Here is a 27,704-nt window from a genome sequence, read left to right on the forward strand (position 1 = left end):
CCTTAAAAGCTGGGTTTTGGATGGGCACTGGCAAGGCACTAGAGCATACCAGGCAAGTGCTTATGTGCTTATCAAACCGACATCATGGAACTTCTCTGACCAGATACCAAGGGTTGGGGAATACAATTGGCCTGAAGGAGGCACAACCTGATCTGAGGCAACCACAGTTAATCATAATGATGTGGGCACTCAGAGGCTAGGAACACATTTTTCTTAGGAGGGGAGTGAACCTCACAGTGTCACAGTGTCCCTCATTCCTACTCCCTCCACTTCCCCCAGAGCTCCGACTCTCCTGTCCCAGAGCTGGGCATCTAGAGACTCGCAACAGAAACAAATAAGTGAAAAGCAGAAGTGGCCTGAAACCATAGCATCACTGTCTGGTATTACTCAGTAAGTTGTGAAACTTTTTGCTTGGTTATTAGGAAAGTGGCTAGGAGGGAAGTGGGGGTTGTTTGCTGAGACAGGATCAGGTGCCCTGGCCAAGGTAGCGCTCAGATATTCTCTCCCATCCCGCAGGGCACTCTGCAACCAGGAGAGGACACAGGGACGCTCACCTTCACAGCCCCCCTCCATCCTAGGAAGGTCTGCAGGGTAGAGCAGAGCTGCGCCTTCACTCATGAGCTTTTCCAGAATAGGGGAGATATATGTACACAGCCTGGTGTTTGATAGGGCTCAGCCAATACTGGTTAAATAAAAACCCAGATAATTCAGTTTACAACTCAGGCTAACTTTTGCTTTATCGAACCTCCTGTAGGTTATGTAACTGCCTGATTTAACTTTCACTAGAACTTTGTGAAGGTCAGAAAAATTAGGAACTTGCTCAAGGTCACACAGCAAGTAAGTTGAGGAGTTAAGATTTGAATCCAGATCTTAATTCAGATCAAGTTTTTCCTACTACACCAAGCTGCCCCACTCTCCATCCATCCCACTAAGAGCATACAGTCCTCTTCAGTGTCTAAATTAAGCTTATGTATGTGTCACTATCTCCAGTATCTCTCTGAAGCCTCTCTTTTTTTTTTTTTTTTGCAGGGGCAGCGGGAGGGTGCTCTGTCATTCATTTGTTTGTCCAAACCCCTGTGGAATTAAGCCACGTGCCAGAGGAGCCACTTGTAATAGTTTCCCAAGTTCCCCAATAGTTTCTGACCTGCCATGGCAAAGTGTGCTTTTTTCTATTGTGCTAAACTTACCTGCTCCAGTTTCAAAAGCAGTGTCTCCTCCCAGCAGCTCGGGATCTGGCGTCCAGGTTCACACCTGCCTTCTCCACACTGGCCATGGTTTAAGTTGAGATATGTCACCTCTCTGCACTCCAGGCTGAAGAAGCACGGTGCTTACCACCCACCCTTGTAAGGCTATCACTTCACTCCCCCCAGCTCAGAGCTTCCTCAGCCCCGCTGCATTGATTGAAGCAAGAAACAAGAGCCACTCGCAGGGCCCCAGATGCAGAGGCCCCCAGCATGGCAGAGGACCCCCAGAAAAGATCTACACCCATCACAGGTGTTCCTCAGGTCTCCTTGCTAGATGATTCAGCCCAGATCACTTCCCTTTTTAGGTAAATTCTCAAATGCATTAATCTACATTTGCTACTTTTGTCTATACTAACCCTGTGTCATAAGCACTTATTTTGTTTTTTACATAATTTTTCCTGTTGGTTTGATTGTTGAGAAGTACTTGAAGTCCATGGACTTGGAGATTCTGCACTCTAACCAACCAATGCAATGAAAGCAGCCTTTTTAAAGGTTTCCATCTGCTGGCTTCTGAGTTAACTTCCCTCCCTTCTGAAACCCAGAGGAGAAACCACCATCAGCATTTTGGAGGCTGGAAAGTAGATAAATGAGTGATCATGCACTATGCACTCAAGAAAGCCAAACCTGAAGCTGGCAGTGTGGAAAGCCCAGAACTCAATTTGTCCAAAGCATCCTCAAACAGGTCAGGAATTGAGGCCAGATTCCTCTGGAAGTGGGGGAGGGAAGCTGAAGCAAAGAAGATCAGTTGAAGGCTGTCTGAGAAGCAGCTGGACCTCTAGAAGCTCTCCTGACTCCACAACCCCCAGTAACGGCCTACTTTCCACAAGTCTGAATGTTCATTCTCTGAAGACGACCGAACAGAGGGTCTCAGGCCTACGGGACACCAGGCACCAAGCGCAGCTGAGGGCAGGGCTACCAATTCCAAAACTGAGGGATCAAGTTAACATATGCCTATTAGTTGGTGAGACCTCCTAGCCTTCTTCCCACTGTATTCCCAGAAAGCAGATAGCCAAATCTTTACCCTCTGGGGAAGAGATTGTGCTATGGTCTGAATGTTTGTGTTATCACAAAATTCACATGTTGAAATCCTAATGCCCAATGAGATGGTATTAGTAGGTGGGGCCTTTCGGAAATGCTTAGGTCATGAGAGTATAACCCTCATAAATGGGATTAACGCTTTTATAAAAGAGACCCCACAGAGCTCCCTAGCCCCTTCCACCATGTAAGGACACAGCGAGAAGTCAGCAGTCTACAACCCAGAAGAGGGCCATCATCAGAATCCAACCATGCTGGCACCCTGATCTTGCACTTTCCAGCCTCTAGAACTGTGAGAAAGAAATTTCTGTTGTTTGTAAGCCACCCATCTGTAGCATTTTGTTATAGCTGCCTGAACAGACTAAGACAGATGGGAAGAATCTTCTCTGGGAAATCTGACCAGCTCATGAGAAAAGACCTCAAGATATCAGCATTTGGGCCACCGAGCAAACAGCCCAGCCTGATGACCACTCTGTCAAGTGCACGTCAGGCTCCACCCACAAGCACGGGCACAGAGCTTTCAGTCTGATTGTAGTCTCCTCCTCTTAAACATTGTTAGACATCCAAGGGTTACCAGGAAAAAACCTCTAACACAAACGTTAAGAGACCAGAACAAAGAACAAAGAGAAGAACGCAAATTGGAGGAAACAGACTATTCATGGAGAAGAAAATTTAGAAAACAAAAAATGCTATCATTAATTTCCTCAGAGAAGTAAGAAAAGATACAGCATCTATGAAACACAAACAATATGCTATTTAAAAAAAATTGAGAGAACCAAGGGGAGTTGGCAAGGAGCCCATAGAGTGAAGAGTTCTGCTTTATGGTGGGCTAATTTACACTGGACTAACCCTCCAGCCAATAACAGTGATAACTCTGGATAAAATATAAAAAATAACTGTTTGGAGAGCAACCAAAATCAGGCAAAAACTGAAGGGAATATGACCCTTGAAAAAAGGTGAGATCCACTCTTAACTGGCTTTTCCCTCGTGAGCACTTCCATGCAGTACAACAGGAATACAGCTCAAGCAGAAAGCTGCAGTCTAATTGGGCTGAGGAATGGGGGAGAGGTGAGAGTTCAAGGCTGCCAATGCAGCTGGAAACTGAGGGAGGAAATCCTGGAAAGGAAGGGGACAGGGAAGGAGGAGCCCCCAAATCTACATACACACTCCCCTCAAATCATTGGCTGATGTCAGAACTATGCATGTACAAGGCGAGACTCTAAGAAGCCTGGTGGAAAACATCAGCTATATAGTGTTAAAGAGTAACTACCATGGACTTTTGTCACTCTTCTAAGACCTCCATATTGCTGAGAGAGTCTCAAGTCTAGACCTCTTACAGGCTCACACACTAGTATTTCTCTCAGGGACAGAATAAAAGTATCCTCTGGGAGAAACTGCAATATTAGTAAACCCAGGAATGGTCCCAGGGGTGGCCAATTTGGCATCCTTCCAGAATATTCCAAAACACCAAGTTGTTGATTACTCATGCCCAAGGCACTTGGGTCTGTCTCCCTCTACAGTTCCCACCACTATGGCTTCACAGTGTGAGAGAACATCCATTGCCCTCAGATAATGCTTCAACAATCCTGAAACTCGCTACATACATTAGGTACTCTGCTATAATTGCTTTATATTCAATAAACCCTAGGGCCAAAATGATCCATTATAAAATACTGAAAAAAAACTTGAAGGCACCTTGATATATTTAACCAGGTTTTAACATTACACCTTGAGACAAGGAGACCAGAGGTGAGTCTAGGGGCACTCAATGGTCTTCCATAAACAATGTTTCAGAAGATTCAAAAAAATCATAGTCTTTTGAAATGACATAAAAATTTTGACAGAAGGCAGCCTGGGCCTAAGCATGCCTAGGAGTGCCATCAGCTGTTCCTGGCAGTCTATTTTTATTGGGATTTGTGAAGACAGCAGATGCATTCCCAGAGCTCTCTCACTGGTACAATGGCCCTCACCATCACCCACTTCCCAGAGTTGGGATGCAAACAGTTGAAGCTGTTGAATCACTGATTTCAGAAAAAAATCATCAACAGTCTTCAAACCCCAGATCATAATATTGTACTTAGAGGCATCCATATTAGATACCCTCTTCATGGGAGATTTAGAGAAATATCACTCAATGCAGAAAACAAAAATAACGAGATCTACAGTGTACTCACATACCGCAGGGGAATAAGCCAGAGGAGAACAGATGAAAGAGAAGTTTACTGTACAATTCACCAATTTCCTTTGCTCAGATGCCCTGTCCCACTGAAAACTCACCTCTCTTCTGAGCCTATTGCTCTGGTTTTCCTGACACACTGAGTCCTGTTTCAGTAGTAGCCCTGGGACAAAAGTCATGTCATCTCAGAAAAAGGTTAAGAGCACCTCCAGTTGATACTCCCTCCATCTGTATCACTAAACAGCAGAAGTTGTTCTCAAGGGTCCCTATTGACAAAGACAGCAGTCACCTTGTCCCTGTGCAGTGGAATGGAAGATGTACTGTTTGAAACTTCACTCTTCCTATCATTACTGACCCCAAATAATGAGGCTTCTTATGTACGCTGATTTTGTCTTCACCCTCAGAGTTTAAGTTCCATTAGAATAGTCACAGAGGTCTATGTGTGGCCCGGGGCCATGGGTTAAGCTTAACAGAGCAGACAGAGTGCTGACTCCCGGCCACCAGTCACCCCATGGCCTTTAAAGGTCCAGGGTCAGGTGAAAGACAGTGACTTTCAAAAAGACAAGAAGTTGTCCATCATTTTTTTTAAATGTCAGGTAAAATCCCTTCTGCCAGCAGAAATCCAGAGACTCTTTTCCCATCATCAAGAACCTCCACCTGAAGGTAGAGGGTGAGCGAAGGAGGTAAGCCACTGAGAAGGGGACAGGAAGCCCTAAAGCTGAGAGACCTGCATATTTCAGAACAATCAGGTTTTGTTTGCCGTTAAATTAGTTCTGTCCGTCAACATCCTATTTGGTGTGCTCATCTGTCTGACACACTGATAAGTAAGGGGCAAGGCTAATTGATTTTATTATTGGATCACGCAGGGCAAGGCTTTCTCCTGAGTTTGTATCTATCAATTCCAGGATATGATGGTATTAACTATCCCAGGAAAACTCACTATTAGCCTAACATTTTTCTGGTACTTGGAGTTCCCCTTGGAAACTCAGGTTAGTCAGGATCCTATATCCCAAGGAAATAAGAAACAGACCCATTATCCTAAGGAAAAGCTCCGCCGGGAATACAAAAATGGGGACATTTTCCAAAATGTGTGTTTCCGTTATACTCTTATCTCCCAGCTCCATGTCCATCCATCTACACTCAGCTTGGCGATGCTGGGGCTGGGACTCCACAAACACGTTTCTCCTTTGCCAAGGGGCTCGCTGTTGCACCAGTAGGGGGGTGCTAGAAAGCAGAGAAGGGACTTGCTCCTTCCTGTTCCTGTCAGTGTCCCCTCGAGTAGCAGCAGCAGTTTGTGTCAGCTCCCAGCTTTACTTCACACTCCCAGAACCAGCCTCACAGAGCAGCACCCCCTCCTCAGGCATCTGAGTTCCAGCTCCTCGGGGCCCTCCCTTGAGCTTCTAGCTTGTGATAACCCAACTTCTTCCTTTTGCTCTCCCAACCCTAGGGCTGGTGGCTACTTCCTGTGCCCCTCCCCTGCCTCGGGTTCCTCGTTGACCTATTCCATCCTCCAATATCTGTCATATTAATTTCTTATATTAAATTAGCTGTTAAAACAACTTATGTAGTTTCTACGTTGCTGACTAATACAGCACAGTTGAGAGCCACAACTTCATTTGTAACACTGGTTAAAAGAGCAGACTCTGAAATCAGTCACACCTGAGTGGGAATCCCAATCCATCTGTGTAGTACCTGGTAACTCCAAAAAATTTAATTCACTTCTCTAGGTCTCATTTTTCTCACTTTTATTTATTCAATTAACATTTATTGAGCACCTACTAAGCTCTGGGTACTGTGCAGGCAGTAAAGATACAATGTTACGCAAAACAGTCAAATTCCTTGACTTCCTGGAACTGTTTGTCATGTGAATCAAATGAGATAACGCAGGTAAGGCATATGTCATCAGCATTCCTCTCCATACTACGACAGGAGAGCAAAGACAGATGGGGCTTGAAGAAAAAAGTGTTTCAACAGGTAGGTCTCTTCAGAAAATGAGACGAGCTTCTTTTCCTCAACAAGGCTGAAGGTCTCAGTCAACATAACACCAGGGATCCACTGTATGCCCTGTCCATTCCTCCTGTTCAGAAGCAAAGAAGCAATGACCTTGCAGCAGCATTCACTCAGAAGGAAATGAGACAAACAGCCCGCCCTAGAAAGGGAACACTACACGGCAGCATTTTTCAGAAATCCCAAGGAGACAGGTACCTGTGATACAAAGCAAGAGCAACAGGAGATTCAATGCAGGACTAGGACTGGAGCTCCGAATGACCATGACCATGGGGCGCAAGTGGAAGAAGATACTAGAAAGCTGCTATTCCAACATCAGCCACAACAAGTGAACCAGAACGTACTTCATGCTTCCTGCAGTAGGACCATACACCTATAGAGGCCCGGGAGGTGATGAGATGGAAAAGACAGGTTCCTGATTCCATTGAAGCCTGAATCCAAAGGCCCAGGCTGTGGGCAAGAAAAAAGCTGGAAACAAATCCAGCCTCCATGTTTTGACACAATCCTTCCTTGGTCTTCTGCTCTCTAGACATCAGGCATATTGTGGCAAGCATGGCCAATGTTCTCATTAGCAAGGAAGTATTCCTGCAAGAGTACAGTGTACCTAAAAACCATATCTACAACACATTGATATCCTATAAATACAAACTAAACTCCTCACTTTCAATTTTTTATTCATTTTGACATTACTATGACCATCAAAAGTCATGCTGAAGGAAAACAACCATGGGAAATTATTACTAGAAGGTCTATTCCACATCCTTGCTCTAGGGTGCGATATAAATAATTTACTGTCATTGAAGGAATTTAGAGTTCCATAAGACATGAAAAGCCTGGAGAGAGTTTTATTCATAAATAAATGCCAACATTTAAACAATCAAGACAGCTTCAAATTCCAGGACTATTGAAATGAACAATTTTTACTGCCTGGATGATTTATTATGCTTGTGCTTATAGTCCAAATGGGAAGATAATTCAATTTCACCTGAAGAGTCATCATTGGCCAGCCCAAGAGAAGTACTTTGGATAAGAGGTGATATTTCTCAGTTTTTCCATTTCAAACAAATTATTATTTCTGTATTTAGGACATCACCCAGGCGATTCCTTTCATGACTTGTAGCATTCTTGAGCAATTAAAAAAATTTATAAGGTGAAAGAAGTAGGGGACAAATGCCAAATTCAAAATGATCCACAGAACATTGAAGAACCCCCAGAGAGCACTGCTGTCTCAGACATAAGGCGAAATAATCCCTCTGCTCAAGAAAACATAAATGAGCAGTGAATGTGCATCACAGCAAGAACATTATTACCCAGCAGAGGCAACCTGCTAAATACAGACTTCATCTCCAAACAAGCTTCCTAATAGGAAATGCGAGCAAAAGGTCCCTCTTGAAGAGATGGGTAAATATCACTTGGCAAAATGTCTTCACTGTGGCACATGGCAGCCTTCCCTCCTATCCCCCTTACCACACATTTAGTTCAATCAGAGCATAGAAGAATCTATTTGTTATACATTCTCGGACTTGGCAGACAACACACCGGAGCGCACAAGGGCAGAGGGGCCCTGGTCTATCAGAACAGCCCCCGGAATTCCTGGGCTTACATACCATCCAGACCATTGTGATGACTGTAGTTTCTTTTCCCCAAAATGCTCAGAGATGTGTGATTCGGGGTGGTTAGCATCCGCTTTGTAGTTGCGGTTTGCAGGCTCGGTGTAGATCGAATTATGTTAGGTTTCTTCGAAGGATGGATTTCTGATGGGGGGAGAAAACGTTTCTCAACTCAGAACGTGGTATTAAAAATCTGTGTGCACTTACAGTGGCTAATAGGCACACATCTTATTTCTTAATGAGCTGCGAGTCAGTTCCTTATGAGCCAGCCTGTTTTCCCAAGGACTTGCATAATGAATCAGCTTCAAGTGCTGTTACCATGGCTTTACTTATCAAAAGTGAGCTGGTTCTTCCCCTGCTAGCTGGAGCTCTGAGATTTATGTTGTGAGTACAAGAAAAAAAAAAAAAAAACACTACAGAAGGTCACTTAAACACAAGATTTACTAAGGGAATAAGGCATCTGACTCTTCAAGGTATTAGAAATCCAAAGGTTATCTGGAGAGGAGCCTCAGTGAAAACTACCTCTGTGCTCTAGCAAACCAGGAACTTAGCATGCAGCATGTCTGGTGTGTGAGAGCTTTCTGAAAAACAGGATTCTTCCTCTGGCTCTGCACCAAGGTATAAGACCAGGGTCAATCCCTCCCAGCCTACAACATTTTGATATACATGAAATTTGACACCAAACTCCAAGCACTAGAGCCAGGAGGTAGTAGAAGAAACACTTTGACACAAAGGGATATAAGACAAAACTGTAATGTGCATGTGGTATATGCAGGTTTATGTGAAGTATGTTGTCAGCCACAAAACCCAGAACCACTTGCACTTTTTGGATAGAGTAGACGGACAGAAATTGCAGTACTGTAGAAACTGGATTTAATGCTGGGCAACCTCTTCTCCAAAGCTAAACCTGTTCACTGATGCTCAGAGTCATCATCACCTGGTGTGCCAACTATGCACATGCCACCCCGTCTTCTCAGGTGAGGGCCAGGATATCAGCCTCATCTACTGAAATTTAGGAAGAGCTGTTAGGATTGTTAGAATTACTACATCCTGGTCTGGTGAAAATCCTACGCTTGCCAAAGTTGAGAAATGGATCAGGTACTAACCAAAATATAGTGATTTTTTTTTCAACATGGCCTTGAAGTTCTGCCAACCTCACTTTTCTTTTTCTTTCTTTTTTTTTTTTCTTGGTGAGGAAGATTCGCCCTGAGCTAACATCTGTGCCAATCTTCCTCTATTTTGTATGTGGGATGCCTCCACAGCATGGTTGATGAGTCGAGTAGGTCTGTGCCCAGGATGCAAACCCGCAAACCTGGACCGCCGAAACAGAGCATGTGGATCTTTAATTACTCTGCCACAGCGCTGGCCTGCCAACCTCATTTTGCATTACAACCTCCACACTCTATGCTCCACCCAGACCATACAACCTGCATTCCCTGACCTTTTCAGGTCCTTGGACTCTTTGAAGCCTTTCTTTATCTGGTTCTCTCGGCCTCCTAAGGGAAAAAATATTCTTTTCCTATTTTTCTATCTATGCAAATCCTACATATCTTTCAAGGCTGAGATCAAATATTACTTTCTTCATGTAGGCTGCCCTAACAGGCATTAGAAATAACTACTCCTTCCTCCAACTGCCCAATGCATATTACCTATAATTCTTCTATAGCATCTAATCCTTTGTTTAACTGTCCTAATCTGTGTGCTTTCCCCGCTAGACTACGATTTTTGAGGGCAAGGTCTTATTCATCTTGGGGTTCCCTAATTCACCTAGTATAGTGTCTTGTACACAGTAAATACTGAAGAATATGTTACCTAGGAATGTGGTTCAGCTAGTAAGGACAGCACAGCTCTGGGCTTACATAGAAGGGATGGAGGCCAATTTGCCCAGAGGAAGAACACACCATTACCCACGGAAAGGCTGACTAACATGCAATGTTATATTCCATTTTTTAATTCAGAAACTTTCCCTTGCAGGTGGGCAGGGGCTTCTAGGATTAGGTCCTGCAAGAGCATATAGACAGCAAACTTCAAGGACTTGATCACCACAACCTAGGTCATGCCTATGATAACCATGTGATATTTTTGGAGGATATTAAGGCAACTCTTTAGCCCCTGGAGAATAAAACAAGAAACAAGGCAGTAGAGTAACATCAAAGAGGGAGCTGTGAGCCTCTAACTCCTACCACCCTCTGATGAGGACCAGATAACATACCAAGTTCAAGGCTACACTTTGATTTTTAAAAGATTGGAGGTCTAAAGTCTGAACGCTTCATAACTATAAATTTTTCTGACAGAGCAATAGGATTCAATGCACTCTGAGTACATATTTTACTTTTACTGAGAAAATGAAAAAGCAAGAATATTAGCAGCACAAAAACATACCACTATAGCTTCTAGGTATATTAGAACCATTATTTATAAATTATTTATCTTAAAACTTTGTGGAAAAGAAAAGCCATTGCCTAGAAATTTTTTTATACTATTCTGAATTGTGATATTTCAACATGTAAATGGAAGCATCATCTTTGGCAACTTCCAGAAAGCAACGCAAATGCTCCTCTTTCAAAATGACTTTAATTGGCACATCAAAACTATAAATATATTCAAAGGTAGGTTAAAAATCAGTTTATCTCGGGGGCCGGCCCCATGGCTTAGCGGTTGAGTGCACACGCTCCGCTACTGGCGGCCCAGGTTCAGATCCTGGGCGCGCACCCACGCACTGCTTATCCGGCCATGCTGAGGCGGCATCCCACATACAGCAACTAGAAGGATGTGCAACTATGACATACAACTGTCTACTGGGGATTTGGAAAGAAAAAGGGAAAAAAAGGAAGAGGATTGGCAATAGATGTTAGCTCAGGGCTGGTTCTCCTCAGCAACAAAAGAAGAGGATTGCCATGGATGTTAGCTCAGGGCTCATCTTCCTCGCAAAAAAAAAAAAAAAAAAAAAATCAGTTTATCTCATTTTTTTAAAAAAAGAAAGTAAATAAACCAATTCTTCTCTCTTTAAGGGAAGGGGTGAGGTACATTAGAAATAGTGAAAGGATTCTAAATCAAAATATTAAGAATATTCATCCTCTAATAATTTAGTGATTATTTTCCTCTTTTTGCTTAATCTGTATTTATATCCATAAATATAAATTATTTTTATTCAATTATTTTTTTGAAAAAAGTAAACATATCCATAATTCTGTATGTTGTGTATGTGTGTTTTGGTAATAAAAATAAAAGTTTCTAAAGCAAAATAAATTAACTATACATATGAAGGTATCCAATTTCAGCTATTTAAAGGCTTCAATTTAGTTTAGGTATGTCAATTTAGAATAGCCGAATATTTATAAGATACAGAAATTGTTCTTTGAGTTTTTCGTTTATCAGAAAATACCCACCTAAATACCCAATGATACATGCCAAAGGTTTCCTAGTGCTTTTGCTTTTCAGTGGACTTCCAGATAGTTCGGCATGTCTGTCTGCATCTGAGGAGAGAAAGAAACATGGAGACAACCAATGAGGCTGATTTCTCTACCTATACCACACACACTGCAGAAATAAGAGGTGCAAGGGGAAAACAGTGCAAAATGTCCACGAGAGTCCTGCATGATTTCCTTTGGGGTCTGAGAAAACCGCTTCCGGTTCTGGTTCCAAATTACTGAACGAGAGATTTACCTGGAGAACACTCACTTTAAAGTCCCGTATGAGTGTAGCTAACACACACATACATTCTTCCTGTGTGTGCCCATCTGAAAAACAGTGGAAATATGCTTCCTTTCTAGATACGGCATTTCTACCTTATAGTGGAAAAGTTTCCATGAAGTGGGGGGTGTAATCAACCCTAATGTGAGACCTGCCACGGACACGAAGATGACAGCTGACAAAGGCAACACACTTGACCTAGATGGAGTGGGTCTCCACTGAGAAGTCCTAATCTATCTTGGTGAACTCAATTCCATTAGGTGAGAGCCTCACAAGAGTAAAAGTGGGCCATTTGGTTTTATCACTGGTTTTCTATCCTTCGTATCCTACTATGACGTCACTAGTGCTGAGATTTAAAAGATCACCTGTATGCAGAGTATTTCATCCAATAGTCAGAACTAATAAGATACTGTGAGGATGGGTGTTAGTTCATACAAGTTCATATCACACTCCTCATACTCCACCATAAGACATTTCAGACAGAGGAAAATAAAGCCTACAACACGAACACTCTCTGCATTTTAATTCGCTGTCATCAGGATGGAAGAGTAGATGTGAAACATGCCGCCTCTCATACCAAAGAGTCAAGTTGTAAAAATAGAGTTCGAAGGAACAAAAATGTGTATTGAAATGTTTTTTAAATTTGCAGATATTGTCATAAAGCTTAACAGAGCAGCCTTAGCAGACATGATTCTACTATTTATGCCTTTTTCCCACCTTCAAGTATTTGACAAAAATGTCCTACAGGTTTTCTGATTCTGCCAGAGAATTTGTTCTTTCACAGACTGAGACCACATTTCTAGGCATACATCCGTGAAATTTCCTAGGCATACATCCATGACATCCATAGGAATTCTCTGAACTATTAGTGTTAAAATGTACAACTCAATCTGGAACCTCAAATAATTTTAAATTAAAAATTAACTTTTTCATAAGCTCTAGCCAGAGCTCTTTTACCAAGGAAACTCTTTTCTAATAATTATTAAATAGAAAAAGGTGGGAAAATAGCATTTTTAAAAAATATTAAAATAGAGAAAGCATGTACTGCAGAAAGCCTCAAGTAATAGGAATCTGAATATGTATCCCAAGCACTGGCTAATTATTATGCCACCACTGGCAACTATAAATGATCCAATTTCTTTTCCTCCTATTCAGCTGATTTCTTTTGGGGGAAAAAAATTACTAAGCAATGAAGCTTTTCACCTGTTGTTGAATAATAGTGAAGATACAGGCAGAAATATAATAAGCATATTTTGGAGGTGTAATCTAAATAAACATTAAAAGCAGCCCAAACTTTGCAAGGATCAACACCTGTCAAATCACTGTGAGTTAACATTAAATAATTCTTTCCTAATATTACTAATTCACCTAAAATTCAAGTTCTATTTGAGATGAGGACAAGAGAAAATTTTCTCTTTTCTATTCATAAAGCTTGAATACATCATCTTGGTTATTTCCTCAATGTTTTGGACAAAGGCAATCGCTGTATTACTAGTAATAAGATTAACTTGGCTCTTTATTTCAGTCAATAAGGCCCAAAGGAAAACTGCCAATGTGGCTACAACTGATGGACTGCCATACGACTACAACCTTGACGACAATCAACAAACCCATCAAACAGGTTACCAAGACAATACCCAAAGGAATATCTTTGGGTATTGTCTGCTTTTAATTTCTCATTAAGTTAGTAGGATTAACTATGTGATGTTCCAAGTGACAATTTACAGAGCACTTGAGTGGGAGATCAAAGCTCTTTAGAAGGATCCATATTTCACTAATCTTCATTATATTTTAGAGAAAGTAATCGGTGGCAAGAATTATCAGTCTCAACTACGAAAAAATTAGGACGAAAGGTGCTAAGACTACCTAGTCACTGTTTAATGTAAAAATTGCAGCCATTCAGTGATATCCACTGAATACAAATGGGAAATACCCTGTGCCCCAAGGGAATGATCATAAACAGAGGATTATCAGGTCCACACTTGAGTTGGTTAAAATGAATCTCTGTCTTCACTCAAGACCAGGCCAGTGGGGTCACTTGTCAGTCAGTCCTTACTGCCAAATTATTCACCTAACTCTATTTCAACAGCGATAATTCATTAATATGTATTAAAAGTGCACAGATAAAGAAAACAACCTAAGAAATGCCCAGGGAACCCAGAAGAAGTCAGAATCTGCCCAGAAAGAGAGAAAACAGGTGCATCCCACTCAAGTCACCTGACTGAGCACAAAGCACATTTCTTTGGCTTCCTAGACGATGATCTACATCTCCTTGAGGTAAACCTGGAAAAACAGTTACTTTTATTGCAACTCATGGCCATTTTTTCTAAAATGTTTCGGAAATATTAGCAGGGGAAACAAAATTTAAAAACTTCAAAAGGTACACACAACTAAAATTCACAAAAATGTCTCAAGTGGGCTTTCAAGATTGCTTTCAAAATAAAACCATCTGTAAAATTTTCTTATAGGAATTGTAAAGGCATTTCTAAACAAGATGCAAAACCCAGGTGCCATTAAAAAAACTGATAAATTCAACCACATTTAAAAAACATTTGCTTGGCAAATACATCATAAAGTCAAAGACAATGGGGGAAATATTTGCATCACGTATCACAGATCAAGAGCTAACTTCCTTAAAAAATAAAAAGTTCCCACAAGTCAATAAAACTTCTAATAGAAAACAGGCCAGGGCAAAAATGGTCGAGAGAAAAGGAAAGACAAATGGTTTTCAAATGTATGCAAAGATTTCTATCTCATTCAAAATGAGAAATGCAAGCTAATATAACTTACATGTCACCTGTCAACTAGTCAAGGGTTTCAAAGATGGATAACACAAGGCAAGGTTCTAGAGAAATAGGCATTCTCTAGACATTGTGGATGGGAGTGTAAATCGTAGTTTTTCTGTGGGCAACTGGGTAGTGACTATCAAAATTCAAAACGCACGTCTCTTGGGCCAGCCCCATGGCTTAGCAGTTAAGTGCGCGCGCTCCGCTGCTGGCGGCCTGGGTTCAGATCCCAGGCACGCACCCACGCACCGCTTCCCCAGCCATGCTGAGGCCGCGTCCCACATACAGCAACTAGAAGGCTGTGCAACTATGACATACAACTATCTACTGGGGCTTTGGGGGAAAAAGATAAATAAATAAAAAATTTAAAAAAAAATGCATGTCTCTTGAGCCAGATGTTTTACTTTTAGGGATCTATCCTGTAAGCTACATGTGCATTTCACACATCAGTATGAAATTTTATCTGTATAAGGATATTTGTTACAATATTACTTATAATAGAAAAGAAACAACTTTTCTTAAATTATTACTTAAAATAGATAAGAAAGAACCTAAAAAAATGTTTCAATAGAGAACTGGTTAAAGTACAAAATAGATTATTATGCAGTTGATAAAAAAGGAGGTAGCTCTCAATGTACTGGTGTAGAACGGCCTCCAAGATACGTTAAGGAAAAAAACCAAGGTACAGAACAATGTAGACACTAACATTTGTACAAAAACTAAAAGAGTACACCTACTTAGATTGTTATAGATACAAAGCATCTCTCTGGATACTTTAGATATCAATGAAAATGGTTACCTCTGAAGAGGATAGAAATGAGAGTGGAGATAAGATTTGTAACCACTTTCGTTCCTTTAGAAAAATTTAAAGTATCCATCCAAAAACAAATTTTTATTAAAAATAAACTCTCTACCAAAAATACCAAAATAAACAAACCAGAACTGTTCTCTCCTAATGTTAGAGCTTAAAATTTCACAAGTTTATACAATTATTAATACTAACTTTTGCTGAGAAATCCCTAGAAAAACTCATAAAATATACAATAAATTTCTTATGAATATGGTGCCTTGGGATACTTCCAAGGTTGAATTAGCATCTTTGAACAGCAAAAATGGCTCCAGGTGCCTCTTGAAGAACTTCATCCTGGGGAATGGTGCTGTCATTCAAGTCTGGTGTGTTACCAGCTCAGAAACCACCTAATTACCTATGCAAGCTACAAAAGTGTCAGGTAAATCTTTTGGATCCACTTCTCTAGGCACTTGAGCTTCATCTATGGAATGCTGCTAATATACCTACTTCTTTTTTTTTTTTAAAGATTTTATTTATTCATTTTTTTCCCCCCAAAGCTACCCCAGTAGATAGTTGTATGTCATAGGTTCACATCCTTCCAGTTGCTGTACGTGGGACTCGGCCTCGGGTTGGTCGGAGAAGTGGTGCCCTGGGGCGCGCCCGGGATCCGAACCTGGGCCGCCAGCATCAGAGCGCGTGCACTTAACCGCTAAGCCACGGAGCCGGCCCAATATACCTACTTCTACTTAACCTCATTTCTGAGGATCCTGAATCTCAAATAGCAACCCTATGCTCATCAGGTGTTGGATGATTTTATAGATCTTTGACGAAGTCATATTCTAACTCAGTGGTAATGTGATGGCAGTAACAAAGGAGGGACAGCATTATCACTTCTGGCTTTTTTACTGAGGTGTCAAAGGAAGAAGAGACAAGCTGTCTGAAACTTGATGCTGTATTTAAACCTTGCTGTCAGTCTGCAAATCTTGTTAAGGACATGGAAGTGTGCAATGTTTGTTTTTTGGTCTACCAGTCCATTTTTAATAAGGACTATCTATGTGGTAGAACTGGCTCGGGTATTCTACTAATGTTAGTAATTTTTGGCATAGACTTATATATTCAAATATAAAGGTATATTATTAAAATAGGTATTTGGAGAAACTGGTTTTAAAAAATCATTTTCCCTATATATCTCATATGTATATATTTTCAAACATGTTGGTCATACTATACACTAATTTGTTTTTAAATTATTTTTTTATTAGGAAATGTGTTCCCATCGTTCAAAACTGAAAAAGTTTAAAAGGATGAACAGTGGTAAGTCTCCTTCCCACCCCTTTTCCTCAGCCTCTTATTTTCCCTTCCCAAAGATGTTATTACTTCTTATGTTTTCTTTGGGATATTTTATGCATATGCAAACAAAAATTACCCTTTTTACTATACTATGGTCCTTAATACTGGCTTCTTAACGAAAATAAAGGCCAGGGAGTGCTGCTGTAACAAACCAAAAAATATTTCCTCTAAACACGGATTAACGTGTAAGTCAAGAACTCATGGTTATGATTATGCTCTGCCCCACTCAACTGAGAGTTAACCTCCTTAGCTCCCCACTTCTTCCCCGTTTGCAATCTGTCACCCCATAAACTCTGGCTATGATACTGGTTGTGACGGTGCTGCCAAGGTCAGAAGCCATGGAAGGGGTCAACTTCTATAGTTCTTAAAAGAGTCTCAAGTTCACAGGGAAAACTATTTTCCTTTCCCAATTTTATGAAGAATTATTTTAAAATGCATTAATTGGAGCTCTTGATCCATCAGTATCTTTAGAATTACAAAATTTCACCTGATCTTGAAGTACATTCATACTGCATCATAGTGATTCTTAACTTGTTTAGGGGGGCCAGGTCACTACTGCCTTTGAGAAACCAGGAAAAGCTTACTAAAAAAATACACCCCTACACTCCCACTGGACCACGGACATGGTTGCCTATGGACATCAGGTTATTAACATCTAATCTTATTGCTAACAAGCCAAGATCAAGGGATCTGCTGAAGAGGTTCTAACAAGGTACATATAAGAAGGGAAGAGATGATGTAAGAATCAATTAGAGGCCAGGAAGAGATCATTAGGTGCTGGTCTGAAAAAAATAACCGAGCACACGGCTGCTGAAACTTTATGTTAAATCTCAAAGTAAAATTATTTTGAGAATCTGATTCTATAGGTAACTTGACTAACAAAGCTAAATACAAACAAAACATCCTCCTTGACTCTCATCACAACAAATGATTCTATCATTATTATATCTATTTTTGTACAAATAAAATACAGGTAATTTAATCTTGACCTTTTAGCAGCATGGCCATTCAATTGAGAAAAAAAATTAAAGAGGTGACAGAAAAATATGCTTCATTGAAGAAAAATAAAAATAAAAATTTGCAAGTTAACTGAGAAAGGAACACCAGAGCCACGGGAAACCGAAGCTTCCTCAACAGCCAGTATGGTTGGTGGTAGTTTCTTTTCCATTCACAGAACAAAGACGATACCGGATCCTGGCCAATTTTTTTTGTGTGTGTGAGGAAGATCAGCCCTGAGCTAACATCCATGCCAATCCTCCTCTTTTTGCTGAGGAATACTGGCCCTGAGCTAACATCCATGCCCATCTTCCTCCACTTTATGTGAGATGCCACCACAGCATGGCCTGACAAGTGGTGCGGCGTGCGTGCCCGGGATCCGAACCCGGGCCACCGGCAGCAGAGCGCGTGCACTTAACCGCTACACCACAGAGCCTGCCAATTCTAATGGAAGAATTTCATTCATTTTCTTTCTCAAATGGCTTATTCTTTTTATTTAAGGAATTAAATGTAAAAGCACATGTTTTAAATCAGCTAAGCAGTTTTGTTGTTGTTAGCGCCATCGAGTTGATTCCGACTCCTAGCGACCCCATGTACAGCAGAGCGGAGCCCTGCCCAGTCTCTTTGCGCCATCCTCTCACCTTCCAGCGCTATATCAAACAATGCTCTGCTGCTATTCACAGGGTTTTCATGGCCAATTTTTTTGGAAGTGGGTGGCCACGTCCTTCTTCCTAGTCTGTCTTAGTCTGGAAGCTCCGCTGAAACCTGTCCACCATGGGTGACTCTGCAGGTACTTGAAACACTAGTGGCATCGCTCTCAGCATCACAGCAACACGCAGCTGCCACAGTATGACAACCGACAGATGGGTGGTGTGGTTCCCTGACCAGGAAACGAACCCATGAGAAGTGATAACATAAATCCATGAATTCAGAAATGCTAGCACAAAACTTCAATATAAGCCTAAGTTCTCAAATATACATAAGCTAATACAGCTCCATTTCCCCTCCATGAGACGCAGAGATTACTACCAATTTCCACTCCCTTTACAAAGCAGTTTTCTTCTTCTCATAAAGCTTTTACCTATAAGTTTTAAAGGCTTTCAATGGTTCTGTTGAAAATTAGAAGCAAGAAATGTTTTTCGATCATCACTCCTCTTACGGATATCCTCTTGAAATCAAAATGGAACATCTCATAAGAAATTTCTCATCTCACAGATAAAGAAAAAGCATCTGCTGAATGTCTTTAAGATTTCCTGTTAAGCCAGATAGCAAGTTTTCTCATCCTTTAGGGGAAAAAAGTTGCATGGCTCTAACATGCTAGCCAGGAATGTGACTACAAGTAGCAAGACTAGATAGAATCAGAGCTAACACACACATTATGGACACATTTAGGGGAACATGGTAGTAACAGAACAATCCACAATTCCTTGGTACATATGACCTTTGTTCTAACAAAAAAGTGAAACGTAAGAATGAATGTGTTGAAAACGAGAGTAATAAAGTCACGTAAATGTTATGTGGTACTATATATATGATTATGATATGGAAACCAAATTGGACAAATAGAAAGAATGCTCAACTACAAATTCAGACACTGACTTGTAAAAACTAAATGTGTACTTTCAGAAAATTCACCCAAAAGACTAAAATTCATTTATAACTTGCTAATCTAATAAACACAGCGTTTGTTATGAAGCACTGTGAATTTCCATAATATTTTACAATAATTGTAAAAGGTTCATGAGAAAACGAGAGTTTTACAAAGACATACAATTTCTAATTAGTGTAAATGGCCAAATTTTATTCAAACCTAATGAATCCATGTAAGACTGGGCTGCCAGTCTCAATTATGAAGTTTCACGATAACACCATCCTTACGGGCTACACTGTGGCACTACCTCATAGATATGAGTGCCTCAATAAGGGCTCTTTAGGCAATTCCATCACAAAACCCCACTGGATAGAACCACCTCCCACCAACCTTTTGCTGAGCACTACTCTCTCATAAAGATTGTAGAGGTTTCAATGTTTTCTTTTCAGGTTGGCATGATATAAATGGCAGCAGACAAAAACAATGTTAAAAAAATAAACCAAATAAAAGGCTGTACACAAGAACTTATGTTTATTGCAAACAAAAACAAACAAAAAAAAAGAGAGTGAGGGAAAGTGAGAAAATGATCAGAAGCACAACATATAAGGTTAAGAATTTAAAAGCATCTTACATTCTGCCCTAATGGCAGCATAATTAATAGGAACAAACGGCCGTCTTGCTGCCTGCCGCAGCCGGAGGGTATTTTTGCAGACCTGACGAGCAAATTTTGTGAAATATGTAGTGTGAAGGAAGAAAGCTTGGCGAGTCTTCACTGCAGACTTTGGGCTCCCAGTGTTTCGGACCGGCATTCCCTGTATGGCCTGGCGAGACATGTGACTTCTAACACGGGGGTCCTGCAAAATCAGACACCAACATACATGTAAAGAATAGAACTTTGTCAAAGTACAATACTATTTGTGTCATGCTCAAATAAAAGTGTAATTTTTAAGTCTTCCACTGAAGCATCTATAACTTAATATGCTACTCTCAAAAGAAAGAATTAAAAAATGTTCATTTCAGGGAAGGAAATGGGGAGCAAAGAAGGAAACTGGGTGGGGCTGGGTATGTGTGTGATCCTATACTTTTGTTTTTAAATTGACCTTAACAATCCAAAATCACATTTACAATAGTAAAAAATTGTTAAAGAGTTAATTAGATCATTAAAAAAAATTTTGTTGAAGGAGTCCTGAGATCCTGTTAGCACTCAAAAAGAATAGTCTCCCTCTGGTAGACGTAAGTGTTTGATGTCTGCAATCTAGGAGAATTTTACCAAAATCATATTTCAACTGTTCTTCACCCCAAGATTGAGTCCATACATTCTTGTTCATCCTGTGATAGCCCAGGGACAGAAAAAAATGTTCAATTTGTATTTACTTTATGTAATAAGACACATTTTCAACAGTATCTAAAGGTTGCAAACTGTTTTCAAAAAAGCAATTAAAACAAACATTGAATTCGTAAGCTCTCTACTTATACTAACATCTCCCACACACACTGTTCTTCTTTTGTCTGAGTAGTCTCATAAAATCAATATTTTGAATACCTGAAAAAATGTGATTTGTCCCTGCCCCTCTCTCCATGCCTACCCTAAATATTGTGGGGCTATGTTTAGCTATAAAAATAGCTTTGTTTGTTTTTAAATTATCCTATACTGTACTTCTGTTTCCAAGGAGTGATCCACCCATTGAAAACATGACATTTCTCAACACTAAAAAGACTATTGCTCACGTTACCTCTGCAGTTGGGCTGGGAGATAACTTCTCCTCTTCTGACTGGGTGGGCATTTTCAGGCCTCCATATTTTTTCCAATAGAGCCAACAGGTTGCACATAATCTACATTGCATATTAGGTGGGCCCCAAGAATACCATTGATGAGACTGTGTAGCTAAAGATGGAGGAAAAATAAGAAAAAAACAATGACAGAAAATGTGTAACATCAATATACAAAAAAATCAAATATTTCAAAAATACTCCAAAGCCATCTTCAGTTTACAATGTTATTTTTCTTTCCCCAGTTTACCAGCCAAACACGAAAGTCTAATACATGCATATATTTTTCGAGACTCAGAATTCATTAAATCGTTTATTTTTATATATAAATTTATATATATATATATATCAAGTGCCTGTGGCTCCTGTTAAGAGAGACTATTAGGTGAAGTATCCTATATTACACGTTGCGCTGCTGAGGGAGTTTTTGTTAATTAAAAACATCCTCTATTGTATAGATTTCTGGAAATAAGTTACCAGAAAGGGATTATTATTAGTGTCTAAAGTTTAAATCCAAGTTTCCAAACATATGGTTCAGAAGCTACCTCAGGGTTTAAGGTGCTCAGAGGGGCCCCACTGATAAAGTCAGGAATCTGACAGAAATAGGTATCTGTTTTCCATTTCTTTATTTTAATCAATAGACAAAATAATTATTTTACTATTTCTCCTTTTAAGAACAGAATCCCTTCCAAGACTACAAGTCCATATCAAGTGAGCACGTGCAGCTGAGATCACAGCATGCTCAAGACCTAATAACTCAGTTGATTTATCACTCAGGTAACTAAATACTGCAAGCCTGTGCTGGTTCTGTTCTGAATTACCGCCATATAACATTTGAAGTATTCCCACAATGGATCTGAAATTTAAGATAGAAAACACTGATGCTGAAACATTAAGTTAATGAAGTATACAAAAATTATTATAATTCTGTAAGTTTGCCTTAGAATATTCTTCCTCTGGGGCCGGCCCAATGGCGTAGCAGTTAAGTGCATGCGCTACGCTTTGGCGGCCCGGGGTTCGCAGGTTCAGATCCCGGGCGCGCACCAACGCACCATTTGTCAAGCCATGCTGTGGCAGTGTCCCATATAAAGTAGAGGAAGACGGGCACAGATGGTAGCCCAGGGCCAATCTTCCTCAGCCAAAAAAAAAAAGAGGAAGATTGGCATCAGATGTTAGCTCAGGACTGATCGTCCTCACCAAAAAAAAAAAAAAAAAAAAAGAATATTCTTCCCCTGATCTGTAAGTTACCTTCATCAGGTCAAAATGTTCAAACAGCACATCAAGGTGTCAACAAACACTTCACAAACCAATGTCAAAAAGAGAAAACATAGTGACCGTTAGAGTCAAACTGCCTCTCAGTTTATTGATAATAACACTGTGCACACATTATGGGTTATTTTTGGAGAACTCCTTGCAGATAACAGTCTAAAAACCTGTCCTCTTATAATTTAAAAACAATAAAATAAGTTGATTTTTTTTTAAACACAAATTTTAAGAATCCTAAATATTAGGCATGGATCTATTTTGGATTCTGAATATAAAAATGTTACTCATATTTAAATACACATTTTCCCCAAACTAATCATGACATGTCATTTTAATATCTGTTAACAAATGTCTTTCTCCTTACATAATTAATTCAAATTCAACTAAAAGGTGACAAATAGAAAACACCAAATTCTACCTATAAAGATAAATCATATATGTATATTACATTAAAATACATTTTATGATAGATTATTTAATACACGGATCTAAAATAATTATGAAATTAAAATTGCTTATTTGTCGTGCACACATAAAAATGACAGCATAATTATTTCAAGGGATATGTGAGACTACGTATGAGTGTGAAAGAGGTTTATGAGCCCAAAATAGGACAGATTAAGCCATGACCATTTGTCTGCAGGGTTCTTTTTATTTTCATTTAAATATAAATCAACTTCAAAACCTAAGAATTCCCAATTCAAAGACATTTATGATGCAATCCATGTAAAATTCTGACCAAAAGAATCTAATTTCCACAAACTGCTTCCCTTCGTGCTCCCCATGATGTAGAAAATGAATAGACAGGTACTATTTCTATGAAGTCAGCAACCTGTCTGGCTCACACCTTCTTTGGTTTCAGGAAAGAAAATTACATGACTTGGTTTTAAAGCCTTTTCTAGTGCTGAGGCTTGGTGTGGAGTATGGAGAAGAGTCACGAACGTCCCTTATTCCCGTCCTTAGGGCAGTAGCTGCTGAGGGACAAAAACTGGGCACCAAGTAGACTTTTAGTAAATATTAGTTTCCTTCCCTCTCCCACTCCAGGACACTTTGATTAGAAGGAAATATAGATGATGATATCACCAACGCCCTCATTTAGAGATTATATTGTTGTTTGAGATTTTAAATAAATATAAAAAGTGTGTCAACTACCTAACAGTTCATCTCACCAACCCAACTTAATACCCAGGACAAGTATAATATAATACTGCTGGCATCTGACAGATTTTTGACAGGGATAAATACTGATAAATACACTGGGGCCCTGAGGCCAAGAGCAAATATCATAGAACAGTATCTCCCAAACCAGTGCTCTGAGGAAACCTGGTCTGGGGATGATAAACAGCAGTTTATCCACACACAGGTCTTTCCTACAGAATTATCTGGAGCCTTTCATTTGTCATAGTATACTGAGAAACTCCAAAGGAGGTCTTGGTATATTTCGTGGGACCATGGTTTGCACAAAGCTAGTAACAACTCTGAACACAGCTTAGCAAACACTGCTGTGGAATACTTGACAAACACAGGACCCCACAGAAGCAAATCAAAGAAACCCAATACCTAAATTTAGTGTCCAGGTGGAAGGGAAGGATGGGCACCTATCCATTCTGAGGCTACATTATTCTGCCCTCTGCGCAGTACTGACCTCACGCACCCTTGAGAAAGCTGCTCAACACCTCCCCTCCCATAGTGCCAGCTCAGTCCCCCTCACTTCACCCAAGACAGGCCTCAAAGGAGAAAATAAAGCCCTGCTGTACAAAACTTACCATAGCAGCTCTCACAGGCTCGCCCTAAGAGAGGATTCTGTGGCTGGAATGTGGTCCCCACAGCTCCATTCACAGCACCAGGTTTGCCATTGCTGGTGGATATTTGGTTGGGATTTGGTTTGCTGCTTTCAATGAAATATAAAGTGAGGTGATAAAAATGACTTGTATTAACAAGGCAAAAGTCTCTACACCTCATTACTGATTTATCTTAACTACACATAAATAAACATTTCAATGTTTGGTGAAGAAGAAATAAACTGGTAAAAGTAAGGTGTTAAAATGAACCCAAACCATTCATCTTGACAAAACAAGGCTATGTGAAAACCAATCTCTTACGCCTGATGCTCACAAAATAAATATAGCCATATCTCTTCTCCACCCAAATACAATTTCCTTAGGACACCCTCTGATGCTTTTGAAAGATACAAGTTCTTCAGCTTTATCGCTTATCATAAATTCTCCTGAGAAAATAAAATAATTTTTGGATCAAATAAATTAAGCCAAAGGCAGTGTGTTGTGTTTAGAGAAAACCACTGTCCCTCCCATTCCTTCTGCTGGTGTGAGACCTGCTGACTCTACACATTGGCTCTCAAAGGAACTGCATAAGAGCCACATGTTCAACAGAGACACTCTGGATGTCAACAGGGCATATCTCCAGAGATAAGTTAGCATTTCAGGAGATTCTGACCACTCATGATAATAATTTCTATTACATTTGAATTTTTATGAGGAAGACAACATAGCGTTTGAAATTAGAAAAACCAATAAATGTACCTTGAGGTTTTCCTTTTTAAGAAAAAAACTTTTACGAGGAGATAAAAGGTGACATCTATCAGAATTTTACATGAAAATTTCCCAGAAGCCATAATTCCTTAGAAATATGTAGCCCAGATTATCTTGGTACTTGCTGTGCAAACATGGCTGGCTTATTCCCACTGAGGATAGGCTAACTTCCCCGCTTATAAGCCCCATGCCCAAGAACACTGCACAGGTGCACACAGTATGTCCTCAATAAACTCATAATTCATTTAACATATATTTTCCAGTGCCTAGCAAATAAAAGTGCCTGAGGTGAAGGAGCTTTCATTCTAGAGGAGCTTTGATGTCTATTTGCCAGGCAGAAAATAAGCAAAGTAAATCAGCAAATTATTTGTTAGAAATGAATGCTGCATGACTAAAGGCAGACTATACTCTTATCTTCCCGTGGCTACTGAAGTAATGAGGGTTCACAACTATCAAGACACTTGGAGTTTCAACAGAGTAGGCCTACGAATTTCTCATTTGCGGTTTCTCATTCCCACAATTCCATCTACCAGTGAAAGCCTAATATGTAAACCTGGCCTGACGGCAAATTAAGACTTCCTTCTGGCATTATTCCTCTAACTCTTAGGTGACACCCAACCACCACCCCAGAAGAAATCATTTAACCTCTGTGTGCACCGAGGTCCCTGTTCTATAAACAAGGCTATTATTTACACTTCTAATCCGTGCCTGCAATGTATTTTGAAGACAAATTGGTTTTAAAAACACATTTTAAACCAGACAGAATGTATTTCTCTTGTTATAGTTTTCAGTTGAAAACGTACAAAATGAAAAGAGGTGATTTAGAATGACTAAGATTTCCAAGGGTATATAATAACATTTCTGATTTTTAAAGATCTACGATATATAGACAGAAATGATGGCCCCTTGAAATCAAATAACTGATAATGTCAGAAGGCTTTCCCAAAATATGAAAATTTCTGACATTTAACCCAAAGCTAAATATATGTGTTAAAAAAGAGCTAATACAAATTCACAGTTAAGCTGCCTGAAAAAAGGAGACTAAACACAACTGTAGTTGCTCAACTGAATCTAGACTGTTATTTGAATAAACCATAATGTTAATTATAATAACCACAAAAGGAAAACAAAAGTGCAAAGACTGAATATAGACATGTGAATCACTTAAAATTTGTTTTGCAAAACCAAGTACCTACAGATTAATCCTCAGGGGACAAATGATTGATATCAATGTGACCATTTGAATAAACTTTTACTACAAGACAAACATACACAAAACCTTTTTACAGCTGCATTACATGAAACTGCCCTTCCTTTATCTAAGGCCCAAACCTTCCCCTCATCTGTGCTCCAGATTCCATGCCTCTCGCCCTCTTGAGAACTTTGTACACTGGATTCTTTTTCCTGGACCCTCCTCATCACCATGTAAACATATTTCCCCTATTTAAAAAACCCTCCCATTACTCTAATCCCAACCTACCCGTCAAAGCCAAGCACTCTCTCTGGACTGCCCTTTCTAGCCAGTTTTCTTGAGAGCTGCCAGTCTTCACTGTGTGCAGTTCCTTGGCTCAAATGCAGTCCTCACCCCACATTAAAGAGATCACCAATGACCTCCATGATGCTAAACTCCCTGGCTATTTTCATCAGCATTTGACACTGTTAATCTCTTTCCCTCCTTTAAACACACTCCTCTCTCAGCTTTTGTGATAATGCACTCACCTCACTATCCTTTTTTAGCTATCATACTCTATCTGATATATAAATACTGGACTTCCTCAAGCTTGGTCCAAGGCTCTTTTTTCTTATTGCTCTTCCTAAGAAATCTCATCCATGGTTTCAAATGTAATAGTATATGTTGATGAAGCTCAGATGTGTAGCTCTAGCCCAGAACTTTCCCCTTGAGTTTAAGACCAATATATCCAACAGTATATTCAACACCTCTTTTTGGATAGAGTGAACTCAAAATGACCTAACCTGGTTCTCTGCCAGTTTCTTAGTTTAGTGAATAGCACAGCAATCCACCTAGCTGTGCTACCCAGAAACCTGGGGCTCAACCTTGACATCTCCCCTCTACCCCTCCACACAAGTCCATCACCTCCAAGTAGCACACATTTCCAGGGCCACAACTCTAGGTCAAGCTACTATCATTCCTCCTCTCCAAAAACTTTATAATTGGTCTCCTTACATCCACTCTTACTCTCCTTCCCCAAACCATTTTCTAAAACATAGCCAGTGATCTTAAAGTACAAATTTGATCATGACACTTCCTTGTTTAAAATCCATTTCCACTGTTTATCAGATGGGTAAATTCCTGGCCCCTGCCTACCACACCAGCCTCCCATGGTTCACCATTCTCTCTTCACACCAACCACGTTACCCTTCTCTCAGCTCCTTAACTGTGTTATGCCATCTCAGGATCCTACTGGCCCGGAAAGCCTCCATCACCTGGTTAATTCCTTCTCCTCCTCTAGAGTTCACTTAAATTCACTTTGACAAGGAATCTTTCCTGTTAGTGTCAACTTAGTCTGGTCCCCCAGTATAAATTCTCATAAAAGCTCTCCTCCTCCATCATAGTACTCACCACACCGGGTGACTAACTGTTTAGTGTCTGTCTTCTCTACACTAGAATATACACTCCAGAAGACAACTTGTCTTGTTAACCTTTCTACTCTAGCACTGAACAGACTGCTTTGCATATAGGAGACTGCCAGGCTCAAAAGAATGACAGTATAAAATAATTCTTAACCTATTATTTGTTTTAAAATATTCTATTTCAGAATTAATTGGGAAATTCTTCAAAAGACTCAGATTCTTATCCAACTCAATAACAGAGCTTCATAA

At 40.0% G+C, this 27,704-nt stretch overlaps 1 protein-coding gene across 5 annotated transcripts in view; it reads right to left on the reverse strand.

Moving 5' to 3' along the window:
• The window catches only part of MTA3 (metastasis associated 1 family member 3), a 143,316-nt gene that overhangs the window by 573 nt on the left and 115,039 nt on the right, over window positions 1-27,704 (reverse strand). For 2 of the 5 annotated variants that reach the window (XM_058551352.1, XM_058551351.1), the window contains 5 exons: window positions 24,081-24,202; window positions 21,012-21,163; window positions 19,910-20,132; window positions 11,462-11,548; window positions 8,070-8,216 (listed from right to left, as the gene is read on the reverse strand). In XM_058551352.1, the coding sequence (XP_058407335.1) occupies window positions 8,070-8,216; window positions 11,462-11,548; window positions 19,910-20,132; window positions 21,012-21,163; window positions 24,081-24,202 (731 nt within the window). Of the gene's footprint in view, window positions 1-8,069; window positions 8,217-11,461; window positions 11,549-19,787; window positions 20,133-21,011; window positions 21,164-24,080; window positions 24,206-27,704 lie in introns of those variants that run through there. The other 3 variants (XM_058551350.1, XM_058551349.1, XM_058551348.1) reach the window with 3 other exon arrangements.

This window comes from Diceros bicornis, chromosome 12 (genome assembly GCF_020826845.1).
Source record: "Diceros bicornis minor isolate mBicDic1 chromosome 12, mDicBic1.mat.cur, whole genome shotgun sequence".
NCBI classification, from domain to species: domain Eukaryota; kingdom Metazoa; phylum Chordata; class Mammalia; order Perissodactyla; family Rhinocerotidae; genus Diceros; species Diceros bicornis.